This window comes from Plectrocnemia conspersa, unplaced genomic scaffold (assembly GCF_051122295.1).
Source record: "Plectrocnemia conspersa isolate PC_06_02 unplaced genomic scaffold, ASM5112229v1 ptg000003l, whole genome shotgun sequence".
Taxonomy (NCBI): Eukaryota; Metazoa; Arthropoda; class Insecta; order Trichoptera; family Polycentropodidae; genus Plectrocnemia; species Plectrocnemia conspersa.
The window spans coordinates 441,970-456,987 of record NW_028277167.1 but is presented as its reverse complement, the minus strand read 5'-3'; the positions used below and the strand labels follow the sequence as shown (position 1 = coordinate 456,987).

Sequence of the window (15,018 nt, the reverse complement as noted above, 5' to 3'; positions counted from 1 at the left end):
AGCTGTCAAGACGCATTTCGAAAAGGCTTATAAAAGGTTTTTGTATTAATTTAGGATGACATTATATATTAGCGTCGGTTTAACATAGGGTTTTATGAGTCAAATAAATTTAAAAATATCGTCTCAGGTTGCTGGACATTAATTCCGCATCGTCCACTCGAAGCCTGCAAAGCGGTTAACTTTCAATATATTATACATGAGGGTATGATCAGATCGAATTACTTGATAGAATTATCTCAGTAGCGGTTGATGTTACTTGCTAGGGAAGCAAAACTTCAGCTATCGAAGAATCTAGCCATGTATTAAAGTCGAGGTTTAATTAAGCGAAGCCACACAAATGGCGCAATTCGAAAATTAAAATTCGAAAGCTTCGAAACGCCAAAAAGCCCGCTGCGGAAAAACTGGTGCATTTCGTCGAACAATGGTTTCCCCTTCGGCGGGTCATTTCCTTCCATGTTCCCAGTTTATTTTTTTTTTGTTTGCGTTCTGAATTACCAGAGAGATGCATCGCGATAACGGGTTTTAAAACGCAGCGAGAAAAAAATATATGATGAAAATGTAAAAATAGCGCATTTTCGTTACGACAGAAATGCAATATGCATGGGCGAAAAAACTAGAACGAGTTATGTGCTTTAGGATAAAAACATTGTGAATGTTACTAATAAATATGATACACTATCAGTTTATTTTAAATAAAGTATTATATGTAAACTTAACTATAGCATTTAATATTTAAACACAAAATAATTATGTTTTAGAAATAGCAAAAGAAAATTATTTTAATTTCCTTAAAATTTAAATAAAACTATCTGGTGCATCTATTTAACCACCCTTCCATTGGACCACCCAAAGGAGGGATTAAATCGGCAGGTTTAAAAACCGCCAAAAAGGTATGAGAATCCAGATAGAATGCTTTTAATTTTTTTTTCGTTTTTACTTTGATTCCCTAAGTGTATTAATTTCGACCAAGAAAAGGTCAACCTCACTTCAGACCATTGAAGATCGCGGAAGCCGCCGCTTCTCTCTTCGCATCTCTGGTCTAGATCTTAATCGGACGCACCCACAAAAACTATAACTTTACGTTATACAAATATTAACAACAAACTTAGTTTAAAAAAATAAAAATAAACACCCTTGACACGTTCAGGATAAAAATTTTATATTTACAATTCGCCCATGTTCATGCTCTATCAAATTAGATATCTTTCAATGATTATAGATAGAAGCTAGTAACATTACATAAGCTTACATTATAATTGAAGCACTACAACACACGCAATTAATTACATTTAACGTTAACAAACCAACGTTTGCCATGTCCCGAAAAGCCTGAAATTGCCTCGTTCTATACCCACACACGATGTTTTCAACTTGGACAAATATAATTTAATATTTAGACAGTGAAATATATATTTTATATTAGGGTACGACCGCAACACGCGGTGCTGGTCTAGAAAACGAAACATTACCTGCTTTTTATAAAAAAATAAAATTAACAGGGGTTTGTAAGTTTCTCTCTAACAAACATTTACACAAATTGTGGCAAATTATTTTTTACTTTGCCACAAAGATAAGATAACTTGATATGTATGTAAAATTTCGTGCGGTATAATGTCTTGTTTTTTAGCATTTAATTTAGAAATAAATTTGCTTTCACAAATACATATTTAATACAACGCATTTTAATATTTTTTGGGGCACAGCCGATTGTACGAAGCATACAGAATGTTAAAGATACTGGTTGCTAATAGGCGCGTGGGTAAGGACCTGTGCTCGACTATAAGGAGCGATTAGGAACACCCGGACTTTATGTAGTTCTTTAAGTTTTTATTCCTTGCATTCCGAAGTAGATGTGTAGTTGTAAATGTCAGTATAAGTGTCAGAGAAAGTATCTGAAAAAGTAATTATTTATATCCCAGTGGTCACTAACCTTTCGGACCTCATGGATCACTAATCTCAAAAGTTTTTATCCTGCGGGCCATAACCATGATTTTTTCATATAAAACAGTAGTTGTGTAATGACTCTATTATAATTTAAAAATCTTAGCAAATAATAACAGATATATTTAAATTTTATATTGTGTCAATGTTGTTATTTTTGTTTAAACTATATGTTTGTGCAACTATTTGATTTGATCAGGGATTTTTTATAATTGATACTTGTGTAAAGCCTCACTTTTATTATAACGTATACGTAAAGTCTTATTATCCGTGTCTACGTCCGAAGGATACAGTCATCTGCAAAGCTCGAGCTGAACCAAGGTTGATACGAAGAGGGAAGCGGCTGCTTTCTTGATCTTGTTTATTGATGATTGATTCAAGTTCGTACAAACCCTTGTGTGTTCTAATTTAAGAACACAAGTGGTGTTATTGATATGTTGTCGTAAGTAAGTTCAAACACATACACAAACACGTTATAGAAGTATAATGCCACCCACTTTTTGCTGTCACAATAAATTACGACGAGCTAGGGGTGTAATTAAATAAGCTTGTTTACTTACAGGACTTATATTTTAGGTTACAATTTATCATCTGAAAAAAATTGAAACGGTAGTTAAAAATATTGAACAAGTATAGGATATGGCAATCTTGCGACCCATTTTTTGTATCTTAAAAGACTGTCATTTTTTGTATGATAATTCCGTCTATTGTCACGTACAGTCGGCAGTGGCTGGAATAAAAATAGACAACAATAGTTACAACCAATTTCCAGGTTCATATGAGATTTTGTTTTCCCACACTTTTGGTGGGACGGCCAAATACAAAATAATGGCCGTTCGGTATATTTTTTTAACAGATTGATGTTTGCTTATGTACGTCCATTTTAAATGTTATATTGAACGCGCGTGTTATCTTTTATGATTCATGGCGGATACTTTGACTTAATCTGCAAAATAGTTTCTCATGGTGGTGTTATATTTTAACAGAAAATCCTATTTTTTTACTTAAAAATTTGAAACTGGTGTCTGTGATTTAATAGCATTATATTCAGACCTTGCGCCTGTAAATTTGGCTAAAAGCCTTTCGACCTATTTAAGCCTTTCATTGGGAGTCTAATAGTTGAATTACTGAACCCAGAATTAAAAATGAAGCATAATATAATAAAAGTGTATTATTATTTTTGTTTTAAAAATATTTTAAAACAATATTTTTCCCTAAAAAACAATGTTACTTAAAAACCAAAACAAGACAAACGATAATAAAAATTTGTTTAGATTTTTCGTGTCGTATATAGTACTGTAGCTTTTATTGCAAATATATTTATGTGTGTATTGTACACGTTTTTCGTTCAAGGCCATCAATCGTTTTCCATCTAAATTTATTGCACCAATAATAATAATAAAGAAAAATTCGTTTAGAATTTTTTCAGTTTTGTTATTTTTGTGCAAAACAGCTGCGTCGTAGGGTGTGAGGTGGTAGTCATAATTTTTACATTCGAACCGAAGGCCCCTTTTATTATGCAAATCAACTTTCAGCGCACAACAATGAATTCAATATTTTGTCAAAATTTAAATCGTCGCTTATTCTTCGGCCCTTAATTAAACGCAAACTTGGCGCAGACCAATGCAGCCGCTCTTATTCTTCCCTTGTGGCCGCGAAAGCTTGTTTGTTTGTTTGTTTGCTTCGAGAGTTTGTTTTGTTTTGTTCTTCACCAAAATGGAGAAAGCGTCCAGATTTGTCCGTCCGTGTAAATAATTTACTTATTCTATTATAATAACTATAAAACTAAGTATGTTGTCTCGTACCCATGATGTAATCGCTTTTTTGAACAGTTTTTAACATAATCAGTCTGATTCACACCGTGACACTATATTTTACATTGATTTTTAATATATAATCTAATTTAAAAAAATATGTAAAATATGAAAATTACAACAAATCTCATCTGAAAAAATTACAATAAATTGAAATCGCGCCTCACGTACAAGCCATTGTGATATTTTTTATCATCGTTTCCCAACCCCTCCCCTCCTATCTCCTCGTGTTTTTTATTCATCAACACAATCATAATTGACATTTCTCCGTCCGCCTCGCGAAAATTTTTCATATCGATAAATTATTCCCGAGGAGGAAATTAAATTTTACGCCGATGTTGAAACGTGCCGAAACGTTTGTGTTTGATTTCGTTCTTTTTTCACGCTCTCCTTTTTTCTTTCCAGAAATCGATTGGAAAACAACGCCGAACACTGGTCGGCTCTTCTACTCTCTCTCAGGGAGTTGATAGAATGGGTCATCAGAAAAGACACCGAACTGAGCAGCTTTGGTCCGGCAGCTGGAGACGTAACGTCACTTCTGAAACAACAGGTGAGAATTTACCAATACAAAATGTATTCATATCGATGAGAATTGTAATAAAAAAAATATTTTGGTATAATACGCAATGAATACTACTAAACTACGAATCTGCCATTGTATAAATTTTCAACAAAATAAGCAAAATAAATTGCTTGGATATCTATTTAATAGAGTTCGGATCGTACCCGTATTTCTATTTCTGTATCCCAACGCCTTTTCCTCAGGAACTTTAAGGTTCAGATCGATTCATCTATCCATTATATTCTTAAAGTACTAATTGTGTCCCTTATTTTGGTCAACAATAAAAAACTTGTTAGCAACTAATGTGTTGGTTAATAAATACGAGAAGCGTTTGTTTCAGATATGCGCCATTTGCTATACTATATTTTTATTAATCAGATGATTATTGTATTATATATAAAATTAAACTTTGTTTACACAAAATAGCAGTTAATTGTTAAAATTAAAATATCAATTATTACATCTTAATATGTGAGGCAAAATGCCAAAAAATGAGAGGACTATAAAAATAAATACATCTTGACGATTAAGTAATTTAAGTTTTTTTTTTCATATTGCCCGTTCTCAAGTTATGTTATAATAAGGAATGGTTTAGTTAATTTATCAAGGAAGTTTAAATTCGGATTAAATTCCAACAAAGGTTATTAAACGATTTCTTCATTACTGAAAACTGGTTTTAGTATATTTTTCCAATAATTCACTTTCCTAGAATCGTATAATCTCTGCAAAGATATTCCAAATAGTCAAAGTATGATAGTTTTTTATATACCTGTACATATTTTTTTTTTTAAATAAAAATTATTTTATATACTATATATTTCCCGTTTATTTATAGAAAAATGCCGTATAATATTTGTAAAATAGTGTTCTCTAAATATTATATACAAAAAAAAATTATTTAATTAACAATAATGAATGATATAAAGTTATTAAACACAACACTTTTTTATTATTATTTTAACCCTTTGAGTAGTGAGTTATTTATACACATTTGTTAATTTGTTAGCATATACATGGGAGTGAGTTAATTTTATGTATTTTTATATAATTATTTTTTTTGTTATATGTTTTATATTGCATTTATAGTAAAAAAAGTAGAAAAAATCAGTTTTATTGCTTTAATTTATTTTACTACTTTTTTGTATTAATATGTTTTAATAATTTAAACACTTTTATAATATGAAATTTTGGTAATTAATCTTACATATTTTTTTAAATATTTATCGGTTTTTGTAGAATCTTTTTAATATCAATTCAGAGGCTTTCATTTTTTTTATAAAATTATTATGAAATATATTCTGCTATGTTTAATTATTTCCTACTCTTTATTTTTTTGGTATTGTTTTCTATAAAAATTATTCATATCAAATTAATTTTTTTTTTAATTATTTAAATATAATGATTTTTTTCGCCCTATTTTAATTATTGTGCAATAATATAGTACATGCTTAAGCATTTTTTTCATGTTCATATAATTATTAGTTAAAATTTGTTTAGTGTAAAAATTAGCTATATTAGCTAAATAAATTAATAAAATATTTTTTCTACCGATATTACTATAGACTTTTGATATAAAAAGACTGATCAAAGTATATTTAAACCGAATTTTTTTCAATAAAAGGGCGCAAAAGCAATTGTCACATCTCAGAAGTCAAAAATTCACGTCAAAAGCAACAAAATCGTGTCGGCGCCGTCGCAGTTGGAACGCTCGCTAACAAGCGACGGCACGGTTTTATTGCTTTTGATGTGGATTTTTGCCTTCTGATTATGTGATAAATGTTTTTGCGCTATCCTCTTGGTAAAATAAAAACTATTGATTTGAACAAAAAAAATATTTTCGGTTCCACCGAATGTCGATTTTTCCCCAATACCGGTATTACCAATATTGCAATCCTTAATTTCGATGTTTTAAAATTTAAATAAAATTAAAAAACGATCAAAAAATACTTAAAACACAAGCTTACAGAATCATAAAATATTTTTCTTATCAGTACCAGGTTGCCCTTTTTACTCTCAATTTGAGCCATAGTGTTATAGAATGACAATTTTTAAACAATTTTTTAAACACATATATAATCGACTGTTCAAGATCACTCTGTAGCCATCAGTTGCTTAAGGATCTTATATATTTACGTGAGAAGATATTGGAACTTCTGCTATACATACATTATAATCCAAATAAGGCATTTATTTCATCTAAAGATATTTTAAATACATTCAGATTATGGTTGTAGTTACTCTGGGCTTAGTGACAGTTTCTTGTGGGTGACGATTTTTTTTTAATATTTCTTCAGAAAAATGATATAACTACCAGAATTCAATAGATCTACTTGTTTTTAAAAAAAAAAAATAAACCTGGTGATTTGGTAATTACATTAAATATTATTCTTCGTCCGCTAGTGAATAGTAGATTAGCTCTTCATGTGTATTTTCTTTCTTTTCTATAGAATATTGGTTATTTTTTAGCATTTGATGAAATCTATAGCATTTTTTTTCTAGCGTTTCCAACATTTCAAAATCAGAAAAGACGGAAACGCCTTATGTTTCATTATCATATTCTAACCAGGGTGAAATACGGTTATTTATTTTAATCGAGGGATCAAGAAAAACAATGTTTTTTGTATATTTTTTTTTTAAATAAATAATAATAATAAAATACCAAAAAATATGCAGCTCAATTTAAATACAAATGTAAATGACATCCTCTCGACAATTCCAACAACTAATACGCAAAATCAAATACTCATAAAATAGCATACATGTGTTTTCACACATTTAATATTGAAAATAATTTTTAGGAAAATAGACAGACCTTTAAAGTTATTTATTACACAACAAAAATATAATATTGCAGATTTTTTAACGAAGTTGCTATTTTTTAATATTGTAAATAGTCGCCATTGTGTATCAAGGTGACGGATCAAGTGAACTTAGCCCTTATTTTTAGAGAAAAAATTATATATAATAAATCTACGGCAGTTATTATGTTCTCAAGTTACAATTTTTTTATATTTTGTCGTTTTAACTGTATTATTAAGTTTTTAAACAATTTATTTTAGAATATGAAATTTGATTGTATATTTTTAATAGACTTATTTTTCATAAATTTTAATGATGGAATTTAACATCGTTTTTATTATATAAAAGCGTATATATTATTCAATATATTTTTCAAACAACCGACTGTATAGTGTATTTAAACGGGCAATCGCACACTGTTTTAATATCGTGAACCATTTTTCTCGGAGCTTTCATTTGATCCCACATATCTTACGATTCGCAGCCGATGTTATTCCAGATTGAAAGTCAAAGCAATACTGGCAGAACAACCCTCCGATATAATTCAACACCGCCCGTAATTACCGAATACATTTATCAATATCCTGCTTTTTTCGTGTTTTCTTTTTCTGACCCTATCTATCATTGGAGATTTTTTCAGCGGCGGGGGTCGGGTATTAACCCGCAGCCGAATACATTTCAATATATATCGCCGGGATCGATCTCGGAATAATAAATGTTCACGCTAGGAATGTTTCATTTCCCGTATCGCAGATGTGGATGCAAAGTCCCGGGATGTTTTTATTTCGCAACAAAAGTTCGCCCGATATCCTTTAACCTTTTGCACTCGAAGGGCGCTTGCTAAGTGCCCCCCTGCGGACCGAGACCCGCCTGATTGACGTTTTTACCTCTCGTTTTTATTAACGGCGCTCTTGAATATCACGAAGTGCTGGGTTTCAGATGTTTTAACCTAAATTTTAAGCCAACCGCAATTTGCAATTTTTTGCTATAAGATTAAAATAACTATTTGCTCGTAAAATTATTTGCAGGATTAAAGTTCAGTTTAAAATAACTTAAGCGATCGATTAGTAAAGAACTATTAAATTTCGGTTTGAGCAATAAATCATTAAAATTATTAATTATTAATAGGTTATAACTTATAACCATATTATCTAACCGACATAGTCCAGAATCAACGAAAGTGGAATTAATACATTTATAAGTTTAAAAGCTAATGTACGCAGCTACAGTGTCAATCTAAATCAAAATAGCTAAACCTAAAACAAACGTTGAATTTGTATATGAATTATACATTTATGTATGCAAATGACAAAGCACAAGGTTTGCTCGATGTGTTTCAAATTTTAACTCGGAATGCGGAATTTGTGGTAGGGCTTAATTCAGCCTAATGTGATTTTGCTATATTTTTATCTATTTTATTTTTTTAAATTACTGTTAAAATTCATAGATTATCAATATTTTTATTTATAAAAATAAAAATGAGAACAGTTTTAGGTTTTATTTTAATTTGATATATATTATAAATTTAAAGTTTTTTGCATTGAATTATAGTTTTTATTATTTTGCCTTGAACAATTTAAAAAGACAGGAAAAAGTGTACATGTATAAAAAATATATTTTATTTAATTATTAAACTTAAAAGCCTAATTTATATATTTAGTATTAAATTAATAATATTTACACTTCGTATTTTTCTTAAAGAGTTTAATTATTTTATACGATTAAGTGCCCTTTATTAATTCACAATGGATAATAAATCGATCTGAGCAATCGCAAAAAATATACGTAGAACATTTTCTCTCAAACTTTAGCCAGCAACTTTTTTTAATAGCATTATACAGTAAAACCTCGAATTATTTGTATCGAGTATTTCACGATACAAGCAATTTGTAAAAAAATGTAATGTGTAACTTAAAAAAACAATTTTGGTAGTATGTATTTATCATTTTAATTAAAGATATTCTAATTTATTTCAATAGGAAAATTGATTTGACATACGAGTAATTTGATTCACGAAACAAATCAAAAGTCAAGGCACCACTGTATTTGCTAATTATTACCGCTGTAATACACACAACTAATTGAATGTGGGAAATCAAGTCAATATTCGGTATAATGCTTATTCGCAAAGTTTGCTTCGAATATTCTGTTTATTTTTATTATTTAGAAGGAATTATTAAAAGAAATTACGACTGCCTGATATTATTATTGATACTTTACTTTAATTTTATTTATTTTTCCTTTAAGGCAAATATCTTATCTACTTTAAATCAAATGTTAAGATTTTAAGGATTTATTAAATAGTGTCATAATCATTATTCAATTATATTAATTTGCTAAAATATCGTATCAGAAATATAAACTTATTATTTAACCATGAATAAATTTTTTGTAGGAAATCTTAAAATTTTGTGTACAGAATTAAAATATTGATAGCTTTACCATTTATGAAAAACCGCTATACTTTTATCTATATGTCCTATAGATAAAAGTATAGCAGTTGAAAATGTTAATATTGTACACATTAAAATAAAAAAACTTACATTTATAGATCTCCACTGTTTTTTCTGGACATATTTTTAAATATTAAAATATTTCGTAGCCCCTAGTTTAAGAAACGTTGCTCTAGAATATTAAAAAATAGCGTTTAGGGTATTTTATACGTCTCGCACGAGTTTATTCGACCCTTCTAAATTTGGTGTATCTATGTATCGAATAATTTTGTAATAGACATGCGGATCAGCGAACTTTTCAAAACTCATTTCGATACTTTCGAGCATTTCCGTGGAAAACAAAATTCTAAAAAAAACTGTCTGTCGGCTTTTTAATTAATTTTGAACTTTTCGAATAAACGAAACGGCTAAATTAACAGCGCGTACAATTTCTGGCCTATTTTCCGCAAAACACAGCCAATGGACTTGGAAATTTTTAATTAAACCGTACGGCTCAGTCGCCGAGCGCCATTAGCGTCGTTTTTGGTTTTAACTAACGCAGTTAAATCAATAATATCACTAGCGCCGGGTAAACGATAGCAAATTAAACGCGATGATTGTCGACCTTTTCCATAATTAGAAAAATGCGGTAACCCTTTACGCTCGCCGAACAAAATAACAATACAAATTAATCAACAAATATTTCATCATAATCCTGATCATATTTAAAATCTGGAAATAGCGTGTATGAAATAAATAGGAAACTTATATTTTATAACACAGTTTTTAATATTGTAGTCTTGCGTCACAAAATCGCTAGTCGACTCTTGGATTATGGTGTCTTTGTAGCTAGACTAGTCTGAGTATGTAATGAAGAGCGGTTGCTTCTTCGTCTCAGTAAATATTCGGATAGCTTCGCTCAGCTCTCATTTGTTCCGAGCCAGTAGCGAAGTGGTAGAATTGACAATTTCTGAGTTTAGTACGCTATTTTGATTTTACATACCCCTAACACTAGATGCGTGTAAATAAAATATGGATTATAGCCGTATTATTTATATACATATGTAAAATATTTTGATATACATATAATGAAAAGTTATTGTACATAATAATATATTACTGTTTTTGAGAACACGATAACTGATGTAGCTTTGATCGTACCGCCATAAACTATTTTTTTAAATATAATATATTGCTTATCTTTTTAAGTCAGCATGATCCTACTTCGTGTTACAGAATAGTAACTATAAAAAAAATTAAAAATCGTAACTCCATTTACTAAGTTTTTAGAGAAAAAAGCGGTAAAAAATCTATAAAAGATATTGAATTAAAAATTGTTGTACACACTTTTAATATTTCCATTAATTTTTTAGAAGCTATCTGTTCCTATCTACCATTATAAAATATTACTATTTAAAAAAAAAAATATTATTTCGTAATGCACAAAAAGGTTGTCAATATATATTTTGTTTTTAATATGCTGTTTAAATAATTTTAGCAGCACCCCACTAGTTTTTATCTTGAGTTTTCAAAGATTCATATTCATAACGAATTGGTTAAAAAAATTCGTTTGAAGCTGCAATTTGAGGTGCATTACTTAATATATAAAATCTTAAAAATGAATAGATTGATAGCCATTTTCATTTTTTTAATATACTTTTTTTATTATGACTATTATCAGATACGTCGTTTGGGGAGGGGCATTTTAAACTAATTATAGTTTTAGAAGATTCATTACGTCAAGTCCAAAATACAAACTAAGCCAAGTCGTCTCTAAAAGAATTACACCTACGTCGCGTCTCACTTATTGCTCTATAGTTAGTCTGCACTTCTATGTTTTAAAAATATGATAGATTCTTAACGATATAACTATAAACTTCTAATATAAGAGCGCTGATCAAAGTATATTCAAACCGAATTTTGGTCAATAGGAGGGCGCAAAAAACAATTATCACTTCTCAGAAGTCGAAAATTCACGTCAAAAGCAATAAAATCGTGTCGGTGCTGTCGCAGTGGGAACACTCGCTAACGAGCGTTCCCACTGCGACGGCGATTTTATTGCTTTTGACGTGGATTTTCGACTTCTGAGAAGTGATAATTGTTTTTTGCGCCCTCTTATTGGTCAAAATTCGGCTTAATGATTCCATTTTTACTTATTGTAACCCGTAATTTTATAAAAGTCTTTATGTGAACGCTAGATAACCGTGCATTTGATACGATTTTATTGCTTTTGACATGAATTTTTGACTTCTGAAAAGGAATAATTTTTTTATGCCATCCTATTAGTATGTATATGTCGGAAAAATAATTCATTAATCAAAGGATCAAGGCAGAAACTTGATAAAAAAATACTTTTTATGATTTGACCAAACACTTCTCATTGCTTTTAGATCTATACGGTAAAATATGCTAGCGAGCAATTGCTGTCGGTAAATTTATTGGATCCCTTGGTAAACATATACATATATGCTGAAAAATAATTCTCTAATGAAAAGGTTAAGACAGAAACTTATAAAATAAATAAATTTTTATGATTTGACCAAACACATCTTATTGCTTTTTGACGGTAAAATATGCTAGCGATCAATTTTCATTACATATAAATATATTTTTATCATGATATATTGCAAAACAATATTTTTGTATAATATCAACTACAATACCTTAAAAATATGTATACAATTCCTAAATTTAGCCAGAAAAATACATGCAATTTAAGTCTTAATGAAATCAAAATAATAAAAAAATGACCACTTACTGGCTAACTTTTGCCTCCATTTTTGCATCCCTGTTGAGAGCTCCATAGTGATCATCATATTTAACAAAATATAAAATAATAATACATTAAAATCTTAATAGAATAATAAAAATACGTTATCAAATAAAGTATCGCTCCGACAAAAATGTGTTAAAATCCGGCAAAAGTTTTCTTTTAACTCGAAACATTTTTATATAATCTGATATAAAACAAGTTTATTGACTTTTCAACGAGGGGGTGAATAATTTAAGCATTACTCAAAATCTTTATAGAAAAGACTGAGAAAGCAAAAGCATAAAAAAAGAGGAGGGGAAATGAGAAAAGACAAAAGGTCGAAATAATCGTTCACAATAAGGGGTACGCCTTTCGAAAATATTGAGACAATTCTGACACCGATGTTATTATTGTGGGAGGGGTGAAAGCTTTTCACTGTCGATCGAGCGGTTAAATGGAGATGTCAGCGAAAATGCTGAGAAAGAAATGCTAAAATACTGAGAAGCATTGATGAGGGTTAATATAACACTTTACAGACATTTTAGAATTATAAATAAAAAAATGTAATTATTGAATTTATATAACAATGAGAATATATAATAAAACAGTACTCACTTCAAAGGACAATAAACTCTCTAAGAAATGAATTAATTAGTCGAATATCAAAGGATAATTGCCCTCAATCGTAAATCCATTCTTTTGTGTGATCCAATTTACTTGATAGTTGTATTTAATAACTTAATAAAATATATATATTTATTTTTGTTATGTTTTTACTACTTCTGCTGAGCGAATTAATTATTATATTATTTTTAACGTCGCTATTAATAACTGAAGCGTCCAAATTTAAATTCTAATCGTGTTTGAAAACTCCATTCATTCCGCCCCCTACCCAGCTATAAATGTTACAATGAATCATTTGCATTTAGAATGACCTATTATGATATTATAGTATCTTTAACTGTCACTCCTGCAAACTTCCCTCTGTCGCCACCCTCGATTTAATTATTTAATGAGTCAAATTTAACCTTTTCAACTCGCATCTCTTTCACAATTAAAAATGTATTTTTATTCGATACAACTTGTCGAAAGCCTTATCAATATCTATACATACGACGTCGTTTTGTATACATTTATTATAATTTACAAGTTAATTATATTTAACATGAATTTATAACACATGTGTGTATATATGTTATCGTGTACGTCTAATTAGATAATATTTATGTTAAATTAGCTTACGAAGCCAATAAATTCCCGAGCGACTAAACAAACAGTTAACCCTTTTCAGGACGACCACCGCGCGTTCAGGAAGCAGCTGGAGGATAAGAGGCCGGTGGTGGAGAGCAATCTGCTTAGCGGCAGACAGTACATCGCCAACGAACCACCCCTTTCTGATACCAGCGATAGCGAAGGTGAGTTAGCCCTTATTTATTGTAGCGAGTAACAGAAATCCGCCGCTGTGTCTGTTCCGAATTTACTCTTCGTCGCCAACAAACAGACCGCCCCCTGTCCCTATCTACCGACGCCGACGTCTGCATCAACATCTAAACGGCCGCATAATCAATTTCGCCCGTCGTTAAATGCCCCCGTTTGATTGAGGATCGATCGACTCTTTGCCCTCGATAAATAACCCGTAAACTGTCCTTTTAATTCGACAACAGAAATAAATGTTGAACTGCGACACTGTGCATATAAATAAACAGCAATGTATTTTTGCATTGCTTCTTAAAAAGGACTGAAAATAATATTGCAATTTTATAATTTCTACATAAAATGGCATTGAATTGATTTTATATATTTTATTTTGGTAGATTACTGTAACTAGTTTATAATGAACTAAATTAAACTACAGTCTTTTTATACTGAAATATAATATATTATAGTATTTTTATAGAAATTAAAAGAGTGAACTTTTAAGTGTTAGAATCGATATAAAAAGTGAGAAAAAATTAATAAATTATTTTTTATATCTGGTATCTCGTCTATAGCTTGGTGGATGTTGGTTTTTATGTGCTCCAACGGCGTTAAATCGAATGATATTGACGGTCAGTTGAAGTGCTTGAATTTGGCCTGAATTTAAATTAACCCTTTACCCGCGGCTGGTATATTTTAATGTTTTTTCTCACTTTGCTAATATGAGGGAGAGTACCTATTTATCCCATAAGTTATTTAAATATTATTTTAATAAATTAAAATGCCTTTCAACCGTAATTAATACAAAAAAAAACATATTACAAGACTCAAAGGTTCATGGCACCATTAGGTGCGTACTGGCGAATTTCTTAATGACATCTCTATCATCTGCGGCAAAGTGTTAATTAAAGACCATGAAATCTAAATATTAAGAAAAGTTTGCCCCTCCCCTTGAATAAGCTGAAATGACGTCTCTGATTCTAAACCAGAAATTCTCGGGGAATCCTCAAAAAATATTTTTTTTAAATATGTAATTTTGGTACAATTATTTTTGAATACATTTTCACCGGTAGATATATATTATTACTAGTAAAAATTATAATTTTAGCGCTAGTAAAATTATATGTTGCTTAAAATGTCTATGAAACAGTTGTCAAACGTCCATTTTTCGTTCAAACCCAAACTTAACCCAATAAAAGTTCTAAAACTAATTATAATTAACTTTTATTAGCTTAAGCTCAAAATATTTTTCTTAGAATAATAAAAAAATAACAGACGCATCTCGCATATTGCTCCATAGTT

General features: G+C 29.9%; 1 protein-coding gene across 9 annotated transcripts in view; it reads left to right on the top strand.

The window, feature by feature from the left end:
• The window catches only part of Dys (Dystrophin), a 623,806-nt gene that overhangs the window by 516,111 nt on the left and 92,677 nt on the right, over window positions 1-15,018 (top strand). For all 9 annotated transcript variants that reach the window (XM_088183010.1, XM_088183009.1, XM_088183008.1 and 6 more), the window contains 2 exons: window positions 4,161-4,305; window positions 13,592-13,715. In XM_088183010.1, the coding sequence (XP_088039136.1) occupies window positions 4,161-4,305; window positions 13,592-13,715 (269 nt within the window). The remainder of the gene's footprint in view (window positions 1-4,160; window positions 4,306-13,591; window positions 13,716-15,018) is intronic.